Source organism: Phoca vitulina, unplaced genomic scaffold (genome assembly GCF_004348235.1).
Source record: "Phoca vitulina isolate PV1807 unplaced genomic scaffold, GSC_HSeal_1.0 scaffold8, whole genome shotgun sequence".
NCBI lineage: Eukaryota > Metazoa > Chordata > Mammalia > Carnivora > Phocidae > Phoca > Phoca vitulina.
The window spans coordinates 47,144,056-47,161,961 of record NW_022589711.1 but is presented as its reverse complement, the minus strand read 5'-3'; the positions used below and the strand labels follow the sequence as shown (position 1 = coordinate 47,161,961).

The window sequence follows — 17,906 nt, the reverse complement described above, 5'->3', positions numbered from 1 at the left end:
ATATTTTATTTTTCTTTCTTTGCATTGTTTCTTTTCCAATTAGCTCCACGTTCATCTTAATTGGCCTGTTTTTTTTGTTGTTGTTGTTGTTGTTGTTGGCCTGTTTTATCTTTTTCCTATAATTTTCAGTATAACAATAAATGTAATATATTTTCTTTAGTATGTGATTTAAATAAGATTAACTAAATAAGTCAAATGCCATAAACACTAACTCTTTTCATCTGTAATCCTAAAAGTTATATTAAGGTTAGCTTTCATTTTGTTTTTAGTCTTAAAGAACGTCAGTATGCAGGCTGAGAATTCTTCATGCAAGCAGTGAACTCCTGAAGTGTGAGGCACCATGTTTCTTTTTCTTTTTTTTTTTAGGCACCATGTGTCATCTGTCTTTCCATCCCTAATGACTGGCAAGGTAGATACCCAAGACATATTTATTGAATTAATAGTTTCTTATTGTTCCTTTTATCACTTTTATCTGCTTTTATGCTTTTGCTATTTCTTAGTGGTTTGCAACATTTTTGAAACTTGAAACATTATATTCATTTTCATTTTTTGAGTTGGAAATAATTTCATTAGCCTTTTAAATATGTCTATCTTCTACATTTATTTAATCTTAGGGAGTTAGTCTTAAGTCAGGTAGAAAGTAGTGATTCACACATCAAACGTCTACATTCAGGATGTTATTCCTTGGGTTTGAGTATAGCATCACTCTTTAATGATATTCTTTACTCTGATGAGAAGTCGGCTTTGAATACACCTAAACTATCCTGTCTCTCTTTGAAACATGTCCCTGGGCTCATCTTCCAGTCAAGTCAGTCCATCTCTAGTTTGTTCAATGTATCCTTTTAACAATTGTGCTTCCAGTTGAGTTATTCTTGGCACTCTTTGTGTTTTACTGAGAGGATAAGCAATTTTATATCATTTTCCAAGTCCTTCTGGTGTTATTGTTGTGTTCCTGTTTTCATTCTTTAGATTTTATGGTAGCTGATTTTATTCTTTTATTTATTTTTTCCTTCTGTGTAATTGGATGGTATGAGGGTAAATTCATGACTCAGATGCATTATCTTTTTGGCTGGGGAGCTAATTTGTTTTACTAGTCATGTGTTTCCAGTATTGGAGGTATTTTTCACTGGAGTAGATGCTGATAAATCAAAGTGTTTGACTATGGGCCCAAATTAGGAACTATATATATATATATATATATATGTATGTATGTATGTATGTATGTATGTATGTGTGTGTGTATCTCAACCAATGAGGGTTTCATAATCCTGATGTTGGGTGGTTTGTGCTTATGTAATTTCTTTTTTTTTTTTCCTTTTTTAAAATTTTATTATGTTATGTTAATCACCATACATTACATCATTAGTTTTTTCTGTAGTGTTCCATGATTCATTGTTTGCGTATAATACCCAGTGCTCCATTCAATACGTGCCCTCTTAAATACCCATCACCAGGCTAACCCATCCCCCCACCCCCCTCCCCTCTAGAACCCTCAGTTTGTTTCTCAGAGTCCATAGTCTCTCATGGTTCGTCTCCCCCTCCGATTTCCCCCCCGTCACTTTTCCCTTCCTACTATCTTCTTTTTTTTAACATATAATGTATGATTTGTTTCAGAGGTACAGGTCTGTGATTCATCTGTCTTACACAATTCACAGTGCTCACCATAGCACATACCCTCCCCAGTGTCTATCACCCAGCCACCCCATCCCTCCCACCCGCCCACCACTCCAGCAACCCTCAGTTTGTTTCCTGAGATTAAGAATTCCTCATATCAATGAGATCATATGATACATGTCTTTCTCTGATTGACTTATTTTGCTCAGCATAATACCCTATGTAATTTCTTGAACTTACTTTTGGTTGGAGTATTTCCTTATTTTTTCTCTCAGTAGCTAAACATACAACTTAATACTTGATAAAAATGTCTTATTTGACAACTGAGTGATTTCTGTTTTTGTTGACTAATAATTTTATTCCTTTGGGTTAGCTTCTTAGTTCTCTGCCTTTTTATCATCTTTTAGCATTTTTATCTTCTCAATTTTTCTTCAGCATTTTGGGGGCACTTCCTAAATTTATTCATCATTTAATTTTTTGCCATTGCACATAGCTTTTTCTGTCCTCATAGCACATAGGTTTAATTTTCTTTTTTTTTTAAGATTTTTTAAAAAATGTATTTATTTGTGTGAGAGAGAGAGAGAGAGAGAGAGCACAAGCGGGGGCGGGGAACAGCCAGAAGAAGGAGAAGCAGGTTCCCTGCAGGGAGTCTGATGCGGGACTCGATCCCAGCACTCTGGGATCATGGCCTGAGCCGAAGGCAGACGCTTAACTGACTGAGCCACCCAGGCATCCCTAATTTTCTGTATACATCATCACCAGTGGGTTTTACTGTAGTTTTTTCTTTTATTTCTTGGTGCATCCATCTTTCTACTTCTGTCTCTTGTTAACCTGAAAACAAAGGGCCACAGTGAGAAGCAAACAAGTGTATTTGGCATTAAAGAACTGCAATTTGGGGAATACAAATTCAGTAGAAACCCAAATAGAATCCTGCTTCTAGGGTGAAAGTAAGGGGTTTTTATAAGGAAAAAGAAGGGGCGGAGCAGGTACACGAGTTAAGAGAAAAAAAGGCTAAACCCTTAGTTATACGTTGTTTTACTATAGATTCTGTCTTCAGAAAGTCCATAACCTGTGGACTTGTGGGCAGGTTGTTTGTTCTCCTGCTGACTTCTCAAGCAGTTACTTAAAACATTTGCTGTTTTGTCTAGTCCAAAGGTTTTGGTCTGGTCCGAACAGAAACGGATAAGGCAGCTTCTCTGCAGTGGTTGCTTGGCTCCCTTTTAAAATGGCTCCATTCCTGTCAGTTTTTCACACCTTTCTTCACAAACTGCCCTCAGTTATAATGTAGTGCAGTATTTTTAATTAAAACCTACCTCTGAACTTTGAGACAGAGCAAGGGGAAAAAACCCAAAGCACAGCAGTTACCACATGGTCTCACTTTGTCTTCCTCTTTTAGACTTGGAGTTACTTTGGTATTTTTAATGGCACACTTGCCACACATACAGGCTTTGAACCACCAGTGGTGTGTTTTTTGTTCTTTCTAGTTTTTTAGCATAGACCTGGGGATGTGTTAGCAGGAGCAGAGAGGAGCCTGCTCCTAGACCTTGCTGCTGCCTCACAAGTGGGGCCTGTTAACCAGTGCCAAGGCGTTCAGGCAGATTTCAAGTTGGATATAATAAAAAAATAAATAAAAATAAAGTTGAATATAAGACGACGACTCCTTTTTTTTTTTTTTTTTTTTAATTTAACCTATCTGCTGAAAATCTTGCCTTTTGGCATATGTATAGTATTTTCTTTCTGAGAGACTGAGATTTGACTTTGTTAAAACCAAAAATTAGATTTTAATATTGAGGATTATTCAGCTTTGTATAACATGCTTTTAGATTTTTTTCTTAGGCATTTTATATTGATTTATTCTTGGTCACTTACACAAAACGTCTATGTTTTAATAATTAAATGTGTGATACATGTTAAAATAGCTTTTGGAAAAGTTTGATGTGCTACAAAATGCTGCTGCTGATGAGACGTATTTCATTTGCTGCTGTCATTTAGCAACCCCTAACAACTCAAGGAATAGAAGAAATTTGCTTGTAATATGTACTAACAATGGATAAAAATAGCTGGTTTTTTTGAATACTGTCTTAAAAGTTTTGTTGTTGTCATTCTTCTTCCATTTGTTTTTGTCCAGATGACTGAAAGTAATTTTTGGTTGAAGAAGATCGAAATTAGTGTTTCAGAAGCAGAAAAGCGAACTGGAAGAAATGCCATGAACATGCAAGAAACATATACTGCTTACCTCATTGAAACAAGGTGGGCGATGAGAATTAGATAGAAAAAGCTTTGTCTGGTAGCTGTTGATGCAAGTTATGTTGCTTAATGGAATTGTTTGCAAGTCATTGTCTTTTTAGGTATTGGGTTTTTTTTTTTCTTTTAGAGAGAGAGAGAGAGAGAGAGTGTGCACATGTGTGAGTGGGGAGGGGCAGGGGAGGAGAGAGAGAATCCCAAGCAGGCTCCACACTCAGCGTGGAGCCCAACATGGGGCTCAGTCTCAACCCTGAGATCATGACCTGAGCCAAAATCAAGAGTCAGATGCCCAACTGACTGAGCCACCCAGGCGCCCCTGTTTCTTTACTTTTTAACAGATAAACAGGTGTGTCTTTTACTGTAGTACTCTTGGTAGCTATATTTTAATGCACTTGTGTTGGAAGTAGAAGGTTAGTGGAATACTTTTGGGATCTGAAATGTTACTTGACAAATGCTTTGGTGGAGATTTTGGAGTTAGGTATAATAATCCCTATGCGATTTTGGGAAAGGAGATCAATTCCCAGGTGTGTATGAAGTGGACTTAGGTAGTAAGATGGTTAGCAGGGAAGTATAGGAGGAGAGGATGCCAGTCTAAATCCTTTCTTTCACAGGAAAGAATTGATTGAGACTAGAACTTTAGACTGGGATAAAATTGAAAAGAGTAAATCGTGGAGTAAGAAATTAAAACTCATCAGAAAAATTGTCTTTTACCTCATAAGGAAAAAGTTAAAGGAATTAGACTGTTTTGTCTAGAGAAAGGCAAGGCAAGATTCTATTTCGCCAATTATAAACAGTTTATATAAAGGCTATATACCAACTAGTTCTTTTCTCTCTGCGAGACTGAGCAGAAATGCTTTGAGTTAAAGACATGAGATTTTTTGATAGCCAGTAAAATAAAATAAATAGAACTACCAGATCTAGTTGGTAGTTATAACCATGTTTTAATGTGAATACATTTTTAAGGAAAGAAAATTTTAAATCCTGAATTTTCATAGTTTTACCAAAGTCACTGAGCTTGTCTTAAGGCTACACCCTGTGACTTTTCAAGACTTTCTCCAGGTCTGTGTTTCTACCCAAAATAAAAGTTAAAATCTTGGAAAATGTTGTTTATCTACAGGCAATTCTGAAAGTTCTCTTTGTAAGTATAATTTTCCTTCCTCCACCAAAAAGAAAAAAAAAGGAATCTTCCCAAAACGAGAGAAAATTTATGTACAATAGGAACTTTAGGAACAGAGGGAGGTAAGGTCGGTCTTTTAAAAATTAGGTCATTTTGGGTTTTTTGTATTTTTTTTTTTTAAGTTTTTATTTTAATTCTTGTTACTTAACATATAGTGTTATATTAGTTTCAGGTGTACAGTGTAGTAATTCAGCAGTTCCATACATCACCCTGTGCTCATCATGACAAGTACACTCCTTAATCACCTGTTTAATCCATCCCCCCACCAGAATTAGGTCATTTTGTGACATATGTATCTACATATGTGTATCACAGAGATTTTTAAAAAATGTATTTATTTTTTTTATTAAGTAGGCCCTTCACCCAGTATGGGGCTTTACTCACAACCTTGAGATCAAGAGTCACATGCTCTGCTGACTGAGCCAGCCAGACCCCCCTCATAGAGATTGTTTTTTTGGTTTTCAGATTGTTTGTTTGTTTGTTTGTTTTGATGTAGTGTTCCATGATTCATTGTTTGCATATAACACCCAGTGCTCCATTCAATATGTGCCCTCTTTAATACCTATCACTAGGCTAACCCATCCCCCCACCCCCCTCACAGAGATTTTTAAAGTGATTAAAAAAAATATGGTCCCAGTAGAGGGTTTTGTTTCTGTTTGTTTGTTTTTTTTTTTAAGATTTTATTTATTTATTTGACAGAGAGAGATAGCGAGAGCAAGAACCACAAGCAGGGGGAGTGGGAGAGGGAGAAGCAGGCCTCCCACTGAGCAGGGAGCCCAATGTGGGGCCTGATCCCAGGACCCTGGGATCATGACCCGAGCCAAAGGCAGACACTTAACAACTGAGCCACCAAGGCACCCCTCTTTTTTTAAGTTAAATTAGCTACTTAAAAAAAAAAAATCATACTTTAGAGATTAGTGTTAACTTTAGCTTTCTAAGTAAATTATTTTTTCCTGGTTTTTTTTACTATGAGGTATAATTGACATATAACATCATAATAGTTTCAGATACACAGCATTACCTTGCAGTATTTATACAGATTGTAAAGTGATCACAAGTCTTTTTTTTTTTTTTTTTTAATTTATTTATTTATTTGACAGAGAGAGAGCACAAGCAGGGGGAGTGGCAGGCAGAGGGAGAGGGAGAAGCAGGCTCCCTGAGGAGCAAGGAGCCCGATACGGGGCTCGATCCCAGGACCCCGGGATCATGACCTGAGCGGAAGGCAGTTGCTTAACCAACTGAGCCACCCAGGTGCTCCAAGTGATCACAAGTCTAATTAACTAGCATCTGTCACCATACAGTTATAAAATTCTTTTCTTATAATGAGAACTTTTAAGATTTACTCTCTTAGCAACTTTCAAATATGCAATAGAGTATTATTAACTATAGCTTACCGTGCTGCAAGTTCTTTAATATAAAACTAAAAAGGATATTTTCATTTTTAGTATGTGAGTATTTTATCACCCAAATGAGCAGTGAAATTTGCTGTTGATTACTTTTACTGCTGGAAGAGAATCTTGATTTGAATAATTAGAATAATTTATAGTTGTTTACTTTTGCTTTTGAACTGAATAGAGCATCATAATTTATAACTGGGAGTTAGGAGTGACCATACTTGAGTAATGTAGCTATATTCTGAATAAATATTTAAGTGGATCATCAGTAAATGTGTGGTACACAAAATGATTATTGGGTTGACTTTCACAATTATATTTCATTATTTTTTTTAAAGATTTTATTTATTAGAGCATGAGCCGGGGCAGGGGCTGAGGGTCAGGGAGAAGCAGACTTCCCACTGAGCAGGGAGCCTGACATGGGGCTTGATCCCAGGACCCCAAGATCATAACTTGAGCCAAAGGCAGACACTTAACTGAGTCACCCAGGTGCCCCCACAATTGTATTTCATTATAAGTGTATATTTATTTATCTTCCACAATATTTTTCATGTAATTCTAAATTAAGACAGTGATTCCTAAACTTTAAAGTAATAGGAATCACTTGAGGAATTTGCTAAGCTGCAGGTTTTTTTTTTTTTTTTTTTTTTTTGAGGGAAAGTCTTGGAGGACTTTGGGCAAAGGAATGATATGGTCTGACATTTTTTTTTTTAAGTCAAAGGTTTTTGAAGATTTTTATTTATACATTTGAAAGGGAGAGAGAAAGAGCACAAGTTGGGGGGGTGGGGGAGAGGCAGAGGGAGAAGCAGACTCCCTACTGAGCAGGGAGCCCCACACAGGGCTTGATTGCAGGACCCTGGGATCATGACCCGAGCCGAAGGCAGACACTTAACAACTGAGCCACCCAGGCGCCTCAAGTCACTGGTTTTTAATTTCTCCTGAGACTTTTGTTTTTTTGTTCATAGAATATGAAACCTTTTAAAGTAGATAAGAATATGCCTCTTTTAGAGTAGGTAAGAATGCCTTGATGGTTTGGGAGAAGTGTGATGTCATTACTTAAGTCTTCTGATTTGTAAAATGGGGCTAATGATACAGTCTATTATGAGCATTAAATGTTGCATGTAAAACTAGTTATATGCTATTAAATATTTGGCGAATGATTGGATAAATGTGTTAGTTTTAGGGTCCAATGTAAATATCCTCTATGTGTTTAGTCAGTCTCCAATGGCTAGACTTTGCCTTAAATGGCCTTTAAGAAAAAAAAAACCAAAAACTTAAGCAGGTCTTCTAACAGCCTTGTAGGTGTACTTCTTATAGGCTATATTAATCTATATCAATCTGATTATTAGCAAGATGTGGGTTCTGTTGGTAATGATTTTGAATAATTTGAAACTTGATATTAATCCAGATATTTTTTGAGCTAAAGTTTGAGAATCTGAATTGGAATAGTATTAGTCACAGCTAATGTTTGGGTTAACTCTTTAAAATGAATTCTGATTTGATAATTTATGTTTTTGCCATGGGAGCCATTTGTACAGTTTGAATTTCATGTTTTGTTTCTTTTTAACTGATAGGCAATAAGTAAATTTAGCGGCAAACCTAATACATAAATGATAAAAACACTGAGCATCTATTGTGCTGAGCATGGCATGATGTATATACTTTCTTAAGACTACTTTATTCCAAGACTGATTTAGCTTCTGGGCCTTTATGCCCTAGGATGCAAATGCACATTGTGGTGATATGTGCATTTCTTGGAGGGCTTGATAGCTATTGTCAATCAACCAATGAGTAAGTAGGAAGGTCCTGATAATGTTTAGGGACTGATTGATGCCTTTTAAGAATGATTATGCTAGTAGAAATCTTTAAGTAGTCAAAATAACTTCAAATATCCTTGGTGTGGTTTTAGCCAAACTTTCCCCCAACTGTAAGTTGAACTTTTATATGACATAGCCTGCAGCTCTTTTTTTTTTAAATTTTTTTTATTGTTATGTTAATCCCCATACATTACATCATTAGTTTTAGATATAGTGTTCCATGATTCATTGTTTGTGCATAACACCCAGTGCTCCATGCAGAACGTGCCCTGCTCAATACCCATCACCAGGCTAAGCCATCCTCCCACCCCCCTCCCCTCTAGAACCCTCAGTTTGTTTTTCAGAGTCCATCGTCTCTCATGGTTCTTCTCCCCCTCCGATTTCCCCCCCTTCATTCTTCCCCTCCTGCTACATTCTTCTTCTTCTTTTTTTCTTTCTTAACATATATTGCATTATTTGTTTCAGAGGTACAGATCTGAGATTCAACAGTCTTGCACAATTCACAGCGCTTACCAGAACACATACCCTCCCCAGTGTCCATCACCCAGTCACCCCATCCCTCCCACCCCACCCCCCACTCCAGCAACCCTCAGTTTGTTTCCTGAGATTAAGAATTCCTCATATCAGTGAGGTCATATGATACATGTCTTTCTCTGTTTGACTTATTTCGCTCAGCATAATACCCTCCAGTTAGCCTGCAGCTCTTTATGGTAAAGATAAGACTAGAAATGAATTTTTACATCTTTTTTCCCCTACCCTTTCAGAGTTAACATTTTGCCTTTGAGGAGATGTCCTGGTACGTGGATGCATCTGCTTCCTTTATAGCTTTTAATCCAGGTCTTTGCAGTGTCTTGGTGTTTGGCATGAATGGTGGTGTCTCATTGTGGCTGAAGTATAGTTAAAAATACTTTTTGTTTAATGGAACAGTAGCTGAGCCAGATTTTCCTGTATTGTAAAATCAATTATTATACATTAACTGAATTATTATACATTGAGGTTTTTAGAATGTGCCTAAAATGATTATTTCTCTGGAGTTCAAATAGGTTTTCTGTAACAGAAGGAAAAGTGATTAGGAGTGAGGGCTTTGGAATCAGAGAGGTTTGAGTGCTTTATCCAGAGAGCTTTGTGATTGTAGGAGGGGTAGCTGCTTCCTCATCTGCACAATGGGCATAATCCTGCTTCACAGGGTGGTTAGGAAGATTAAAAAAGATAATACACGGAAAGTTCTTTACTGAGTGCCTGGTTCATAAGCATTTAGTAAATGGAGTTAAATTTTTTTTTTAAATGATTTTATTTATTTATTTGACAGAGAGAGACACAGCGAGAGAGGGAACACAAGCAGGGGGAGTGGGAGAGGGAGAAGCAGGCTCCCGCGGAGCAGGGAGCCCGATGTGGGGCTCGATCCCAGGACCCTGGGATCATGACCTGAGCCGAAGGCAGACGCTTAACGACTGAACTACCCAGGCGCCCCTGGAGTTAACAAATTTTAATGGTGGGTGTGTGCATGTATCTGTATTTTTAAAAAAGTAATGGAGATCTTATTCTGTTCCTTTTCAGGTCAGTTGAACATACTGATGGTCAAAGTGTCCTAACAGACTCACTATGGAGGCGGTATAGTGAATTTGAATTGTTGAGAAACTACCTTTTAGTTTACTATCCACATATTGTTGTGCCACCTCTACCAGAAAAAAGGGTAAGAAATGAAACAGCAGTGTAGTTCAGAAGTATTGAGCATTGAGACTATTCTTCATGATTGTTTTGTTCACCTAGGCAGAATTTGTTTGGCATAAACTTTCTGCTGACAACATGGACCCGGATTTTGTGGAAAGACGACGGATTGGCTTAGAAAACTTTCTCTTGAGAGTTGCCTCACATCCCATCCTTTGTAGAGACAAAATCTTCTATTTGTTTTTAACACAGGTATTTTTCTCTTATTTATTAGTCTTAAAAAAAAATTCATTTGATTTTTTTTTTCTTTTAAACTGTAGAATGCTTATGCTTAAGTATCTCTTTGCAGCAGCTTTGTTACTATATATGCATTTAATTGTGTTTTTCAGTTTGTTTTGATTTTCAAAAATATTAGGTTACATCACTCAGCTAACATTTTTATACTTAAAGATACTAAAGACAGTACTTTCTGGCATCACTTAAATGATATCAAAGTTAGTCTTAATTTTTTGAAGCCCAGATCTATAAAATCTTGGGTCTGTCTTTTGGTAATCTTTTGGAATCTGGATTGTATGCTTAATTTTGAAATGAATTCTTTTTTTTTAACCTTTCTCCCATCTTCCCTGAAAGAATAACAGAATAATAGATACGTAATTTATTTAATTTGGAGTATTCCTTATAGGTTGTTTTATTTTGCAATGATTTCTAAAATTAACTTTAATTTTTAGGAAGGTAACTGGAAGGAGACCGTGAATGAAACTGGGTTTCAACTGAAGGTAAGAATATCTTTATGAAATAATTTGACAGGTTCCTTTAAAATTCCTAGCACAGTGCCATGCATTTAGTGGATACTTGGTATTTACTGAATGAATGAATGTTGGAAATAGACCTCGCTTTTGCAAATATCATTGCTAATACCATTGGTAAGGTTTTCAAAGAAACACTCTGAATTCACTTTGGATTTCCCTAATTTTAGTTACTAATGAGACTAGAGTGGGCATATTTATGAATTTCATTCTGTAGGGAAAGAACATTTTGAAGCAGTAATTTAGACATAAGCTATAGATTTTTCCTGCAATATGTGCATATACTTTGCATCTTTTTTTTTTTAACCTCCTCTGCCTTTACCACTGCCACTCACATTCTTGCCCACATACTTACTCATTTTTTATGAGATATGAAAGACACTTCTGAATTGAGCTTGGTGTTCCCAATCATAGCAGACTAAAAGATGAGCTATGTGTCATGCTGCTTCTGTCTACTGGGACATGGTGGTCAGCTTTGAGTGGACATATGAGTCATTTTTAATTAGTGTCTGTTAGTGATACAGCTTTTCAAATTTAGTCATTATAATTTGTGTTTGGGAATGAAGCCATTATCTAAAAATTGAAAAGCAAGGTATGGTGTGATGGCCACCCTAACTCCTATCTGCTCTCCCTGTTGGCCCCAAAAGTAATGTAAACACAGGTTGTTGGCAAATTTTTGAAAGTTTTTCTCTCTTGTGTATACTGAACAGGTAAGTAGAAAAATGTAATGTAAATTGATAGGATATATAAATTGATGAGCAATTGATATGATAATTAAGTAACAGAAGTTTAATAGGTCTAGACAACGAGAATGGAATGTCTTTACAGTAGTTTTGAAAACACCCCCTAGAGATTTATGTACTGACACTTAGGGATTTGAAATTTAGCACAAAAAAACTTGGAAGAGAAAAATTTGTTTCTGCATGGAAAATATAATCAAGCATCTAATTCTGTCATAAGCTGATTCTCATATATAAAAATTTTATTGACCGGTTGCATGAAAAAATTAGAATTTTGTTGGCTATAATTCACTACTTTATGGTACTCAGAATATTGGAATTTTAATTTAGAGTTGGATTTGAAATAACTAAAAACTTTAAAAAATGTTTTTATTTTGATAGGTTTTCTGAGAACTAGTCTAAGATGTTAGGAGCTAATATTAAGGAAAAGAGAAAAATAAAACATAATTGTTTTGGTGACTTCTCTTTATTTAATAGTCATAGATTTAGTCATTAGTTTAGTAACTAGGTCACAGTTCTTTGTCCTTGAACCCAGTATTTGGCCATGACTTTGGTGACCTTGAGAGACCTCTCGAGTTTCTTCATCTATATAGACTCTGCTGTTTACTGAGTGGATTGAATCTTGCGTATAGGTGCTATTTAAGAGTTAAAATGTTTCATATTTGGGTTGCCTTATGGTAAAACCTCAGTTTCACTTTTCTAAGGTCTTTGAAAGGTAATACTTATTGCGCAGTATTAATAATTTGAAAAGTCAGACTCTTAATGAAATAGAACAGAAATAAGATGTATAAAGAGAGCTTGGAAATCCTTGTGTCCTGCTGTATTCCTTATTTTGTTGTGGTTGGTTCTTGTTTTAAGTCCTTTCATCAGTGAAATGGAATCTTTTAGATCACCTTGCACATATGTGCATGCACGCATGCATGTATGTAAGGTTCATGTACATACATGTTACCATCCCATATTACCTCTCTTTGGTTATAAATTGTATGTAAAAATGGTTGGTAAAGGAAGTATTGGAAACTATTTCTGTGAAAATGAGATTGTTCTGAATCAGCCAAATATTTATATTTTTAAAATATTATATTTTATAAGGATATTTGACATTGGGGGGCACTTGGGTGGCCGATTCTGGATCTCAGCTCAGGTCTTCATCTTAGGGTTGTAGGTTCAGGTTCAGGCCCTGCATTGGGCTCTGTGCTGGGTGTGGAGCCTACTTAAAAAAAAAAAGAGAATATTTGACTTTGGCCTTTGGCTTTTGGATTGTCACCCTCAAATTGAAATGTCAGCTTACTTTAATTTTCCTTTTTTTTTTTTTTTTAAGATTTTATTTATTTGAGAGAGAGAGAGCAGAGGAGGGGCAGAGGGAGAAGGAAAAGCAGACTCCCTGTGGAATAGGAAGCCTGACACGGGGCTTAATCCCCGGACCCTGAGACCATGACCTGAGCCAAAGGCAGACACTTAACTGACTGAGCCACCCAGCCGCCCCTGATTTTCCTTTTTTCACATGTTTGTTTAATTTAATACATAGTTTTGGCCTACTAGATTAATATTTTCTTGAGTCTTTTTAGAGTAATTATTATACCCAGCAAGATAATTATACAAATCTAGTTTCTTTTTTTTTTAAGATTTTATTTATTTATTTGAGAGAGAGAGAGCGGGAGTGGGGCAGAGAGAAAGGGAGAGAATCTCAAGCAGACTCCATGCTGAGTGTGGAGTCCGATGTGGGGCTCAGTCTCAGGACCCTGAGATGATGACCTGAGTCAAAACCAAGAGTCCGACACTTAACTGACTGAGCCACCCAGGCGCCACGCAGGCGCCCCAAAAATCTAGTTTCTTTTTTATCAGTGCTCTACTTAATATAAACATGAGCAACAACTCTTTTCATCACTGCTTTATATTGGCGTTTTTTGTCTTGAATATTTATATAAATATTCATGTTAACCAATTTAGTGAAAGAGCAAAGAGTTTATCTAGAGTGATGAACATATCAACTAGTTACTTTAGTATAAAGTAATACTGTTTTAACTCCCATTAACTCAGTTCCTTACATGAAAGTATCATCCATATACCCAAACCTTAAATGAATTTACGCTAACTCAGAGGAATCCAGAACCCTGTTTGTTGCTTGGAGTAGAGACTGCTCGTGTCCCCAGTCTGGACTTTTAAAATCTCTGCTAATCTGTGTATTACACAGAAACGCGGAGAGAGCCATTGTGATTCCAAATGCCGGGCGCCTGCAGAGTATCAGTGCTCTTGTAGGTGCTGTGGAGATAGTAGTGGATGAGCTGAAAATCTTCATAAACTCCCATGTTCTTATGGAGCTTATATTTTAGTAGTTGGAGACATTAAGTTAACATTTAAATAAGATACTTGAAAATAGGTATGTCATCTTTATTAAAAGAGTATGACAGCAGAGATTTTTTGTCCAGAGATTATTTTGAGATAGGTGACCATAAAACTTATTGTCCAAATGGGGACACTTTCAGGAGTAAAAAGGGGCGCTATTAATAATGAGTCTAGGACAACAAGCATAAACCAGGACTGGCCTGGGTAAATTGAGTCACATGGTTGAAGAGATAACATTAGAGCTGAGACAGGAATAGGAAGCCTGCAGTGGAATCAGGCTGGGAACCAGAGAAGAGGAACATTAGAGAGAGGCCCAAGCTGGGTGGTGGTTTACTAGGCAACATTTGGGGGAAGAGAAGAATCAGAAGATGAAATAACCAAGGGAAGACAAGATCCAGGACGAGGAAAGTAAAATGTGGAATAAGAGCTGGGAAAGAGGAGGAAGTGGGGACTAAAGGAGAACATGGGAAGTAAGGTAGTAAGTTGGGGCTAGAGAATAGTTGGGGTTATTTTTCCTTACGCACGTTTGTCTTGTGCCAGGCTTTGTGAGGCACTGGGGGTACAGCAGAGAACAAAGGAGATGAAAGTATTGCCAGGGCCACCGTTGTGCAGCTCCCAGGGGCACCATGTGCATTGTGCCTTTTTATGGCTCTTATATTCTAGTGGACAGCTAAGGCACAAGGGAACAAGTAATGATGTCAAGTTGTGCTGTTTTCAAGGAGATGAAAGAAGGTGCTATGAAACAGTGATGGGTCAAGGGTCTTCTTTAGATATCTGATGGGGAATCTGAAAGAGGGTTGGTAAACTGTCAGGTTTGGAATAGTCCAGGTGCTTTTTTCAAGATCTGGCTTTGGGGACATTTTAGGCAACTTTTCTGTTTATGGAATCTCATGAAATGGTGAGCATGGTGAATTGGGTGTTCTGATGGACCTGACTTGACTGGATATTGGGTAAGCAAAGGTTAAGATGGTAATGTTTAACTTTTTTTTTTTTTTAAAGATTCTATTTATTTATTTGACAGAGAGAGAGAGATAGCGAGAGAGGGAACACAAGCAGGGGGAGTGGGAGAGGGAGAAGCAGGCTTCCCACAGAGCAGGGAGCCCGACGCGGGGCTTGATCCCAGGACCCGGGATCATGACCTGAGCTGAAGGCAGACGCCCAACGACTGAGCCACCCAGGCGTCCCAACGTTTAACATTTTATATGACTTTTAAATTGGTAAATTGTTGATATTAAAAGTAAAAAATAAATTGGCGTTGTTAAGAATTTGAGATTCCAGAAAAGGTACAAATGAAAATATCCTTCTTTACTCATAGTTTTTATGTAATTTCATCCTCATTTAAAGAATCGCGTTTGTATGTGAATATAGAGTCTTTAACACTTTGGTGTTTAGTTATTTTAATTAATTAAAAGAACATAAGGGAGTAATATATGCCTTAAATTCATAGGTATGTTTATATGTAAGGACTTTCATGTGCACTAGCTTGTTTGCCCCTGAGAAGTGAGAAAGGTCAAGAATTGGTGAAATACTGATTTTAGAAATAAGAGGATCCCCAGAAATCAGTGATAAATTAAGTTTCTATAGATGTTCTTGATAGCTTTTTGAATTTCTTGTGGTCTGAAGTTCTAAGAGCCTGAGTTTGTGGAGTAACATATTTGTTGCATTTGTTTTTATTTTCTTAGCCAAGTAATTTGGGGAGCCCCAGGATTGTTTTGTCTTGTTTTGTTAATTTGGGAGTATATGTAATTATGGGCTGGAAATTGGAGTAATGTACAATTTTCAAGCTGATTGCGAGTTTCAGACTACATTATAAAATTAATTCCTGATTTAGCCACCTTTTTTTTTTTTAAGATTTTATTTATTTATTTGAGAGAGAGAATGAGAGAGAGAGAGAGAGAGAGCACATGAGAGGGGGGAGGGTCAGAGGGAGAAGCAGACTCCCCACTGAGCAGGGAGCCCGATGCGGGACTCGATCCTGGGACTCCAGGATCATGACCTGAGCCGAAGGCAGTCGCATAACCAACTGAGCCACCCAGGCGCCCATGATTTAGCCACCTTTTATGAACTCTGTAGTTTCTGTGCCTGGTCAGAAATAATTCAGTGTTTTGTTTTGTTTTTGTTGTTTTGTTTTTTTTTTTTTGTGAGAACTTAGGATAGGATTTGGATATATTGAAGTATAAATTTTATAGAATTCAATTATTGTTCAGTGCTGATCCCTCTGTTCCTCCTTTGAGAGCAATTATTTAGAATGAGTAAAAATAGTTAAAAAGTTAAAAAAAAAGGTAGTTAAAAAGTTGTAACATTTTCTGTCAGCTAGATAGAAACTAATTTAATGTCATTTCGTTTTACTTTAGTGTATAGTATTTAGTACAGGTATTTCCATACTTCTTTTTTAAAATACTGATCATGACAGTGAAAAAAACAGTGTACATTTGGTTTGGATTCCATCTGGGAACCACCTGCGTATGCAGTAATGCATATGCTTCAGAGTGGTCGTTTTATTTAGTTTATCATTGTTTTTCTTGATTTAGAGAAAGGTAAACTACTTTTTTCCCATGACCTATTCTGACTTGTGATAATGCAGAGCTATGTATATATATCTATTAGTGTGTTGATGTTTATAATTGTTTTACTTTGGTACCATTGAATGCCATGTATTCAGTTTAATTTATTAAAACATTGTTTTTGTAGTGTTTTCAAAAATAATTACTAAGCTTTCTTTTTTTTTAGATATGTTTATGTGTTTGACACAAATGATATGACGAAAACTGTACTTGAGCATCTTAATTCTAAAGGGAAAGTAAAACTGTTTGGATTTATACCCTGAAATGTAATTGTATTAAGTGAACAAATTATTTTTTCCAGGCAGACTCCAGGTTAAAAGCGCTTAATGCAACATTCAGAGTGAAAAACCCAGACAAGTAAGGTTTTGTTTTAATAACAGTTACAATGTTGTTTTGAATGGTGCCTATCAATTTATTTAATTTTTCATTTCTGAATGTATGCACTTTATTTGCTAACTATTTTAAATAGTAATTCACATTTAGTGAAATCCTCTTACAGTTAAAACTGATTTTGAGATTTGGTAACTTAATTGGGTTTAAGGTTGCAAGTAACTGAAGTTTTAGAAAATTAAACCACTGCTTTTTCCTACAAGTATTTATTAAAGTGTTGTTGAAGATAATCAGAAAAATAAGAGAAGTAATTTTTAATTTCATATGAAATCATTTTTCTTATATGACTTTGCTTGTCAAATATGTATAAATCTCAAGATAAGATTATTATATATTGTGTATATATTTAATAATAAACTACTTGTATGCCAAGAAAACTTGATAAATGCGTACTAGTATAATAATTTCATGGAGATGTATTTATATGACACTTACTTCATTAACATCAGTTTGGTGTTTGTGAGACCATTTCTATAATAAAGGAAGCCTGTGCATTCAGAAAAAAATTTCCTTAGGCTGGGACCTAGGCATTTCTTAATATTTTGGTTTTACTCATTCTCTGAATTGGGTGGATAATTCAGGTTTTTCATTATATGGACCTTTACCTGGCCTTTGATTCAGCTAAATTTTTCAAATAGGAAGGTGCTCAGGCAGATGAGGCTTTTCCATTTTTGCCTTCGAAGCTCATGAGATGTGTTAGAATTTCTCTAGTTAAGCCTTCAGCATTAATTTCTATGTGGTGTAAATTCTTACCAAATGCCAGGTTTGCATAGTTTGATAACGTATTATGCCTGACTTTATAAATCATAACACATTAACATAATGCCTTTGATTTTTAATAATACATTTTGAATATAAAATATAAATAAATATTTAAAATTTTGGTGATCAGGAAATTGTGATGGTAACCATTGAGGGTTTTTTTTTTAATAGTCTTATTTATTTATTTATTTATTTTTTTTTTTTTTTTCTTAAAAGATTTTAATTTATTTATTTAACAGAGAGATAGAGAGCACAAGTAGGCAGAGCGGCAGGCAGAGGGAGAGGGACAAGCAGGCTCTCCACTGAGCAGGGAGCCCGATGCGGGGCTCAATCCCAGGACTCTGGGATCATGACCTGAGCCTGAGGCAGCCGCTTAACCAACTG

General features: G+C 36.2%; 1 protein-coding gene across 3 annotated transcripts in view; it reads left to right on the top strand.

The window, feature by feature from the left end:
- SNX4 (sorting nexin 4) overlaps positions 1 to 17,906 on the top strand; it is a 72,551-nt gene that overhangs the window by 12,346 nt on the left and 42,299 nt on the right. For 2 of the 3 annotated variants that reach the window (XM_032406750.1, XM_032406752.1), the window contains exons 2-6: positions 3,743 to 3,864; positions 9,804 to 9,939; positions 10,017 to 10,166; positions 10,643 to 10,690; positions 16,672 to 16,727. In XM_032406750.1, the coding sequence (XP_032262641.1) occupies positions 3,743 to 3,864; positions 9,804 to 9,939; positions 10,017 to 10,166; positions 10,643 to 10,690; positions 16,672 to 16,727 (512 nt within the window). Of the gene's footprint in view, positions 1 to 169; positions 410 to 3,742; positions 3,865 to 9,803; positions 9,940 to 10,016; positions 10,167 to 10,642; positions 10,691 to 16,671; positions 16,728 to 17,906 lie in introns of those variants that run through there. The other variant, XM_032406751.1, reaches the window with a different exon arrangement.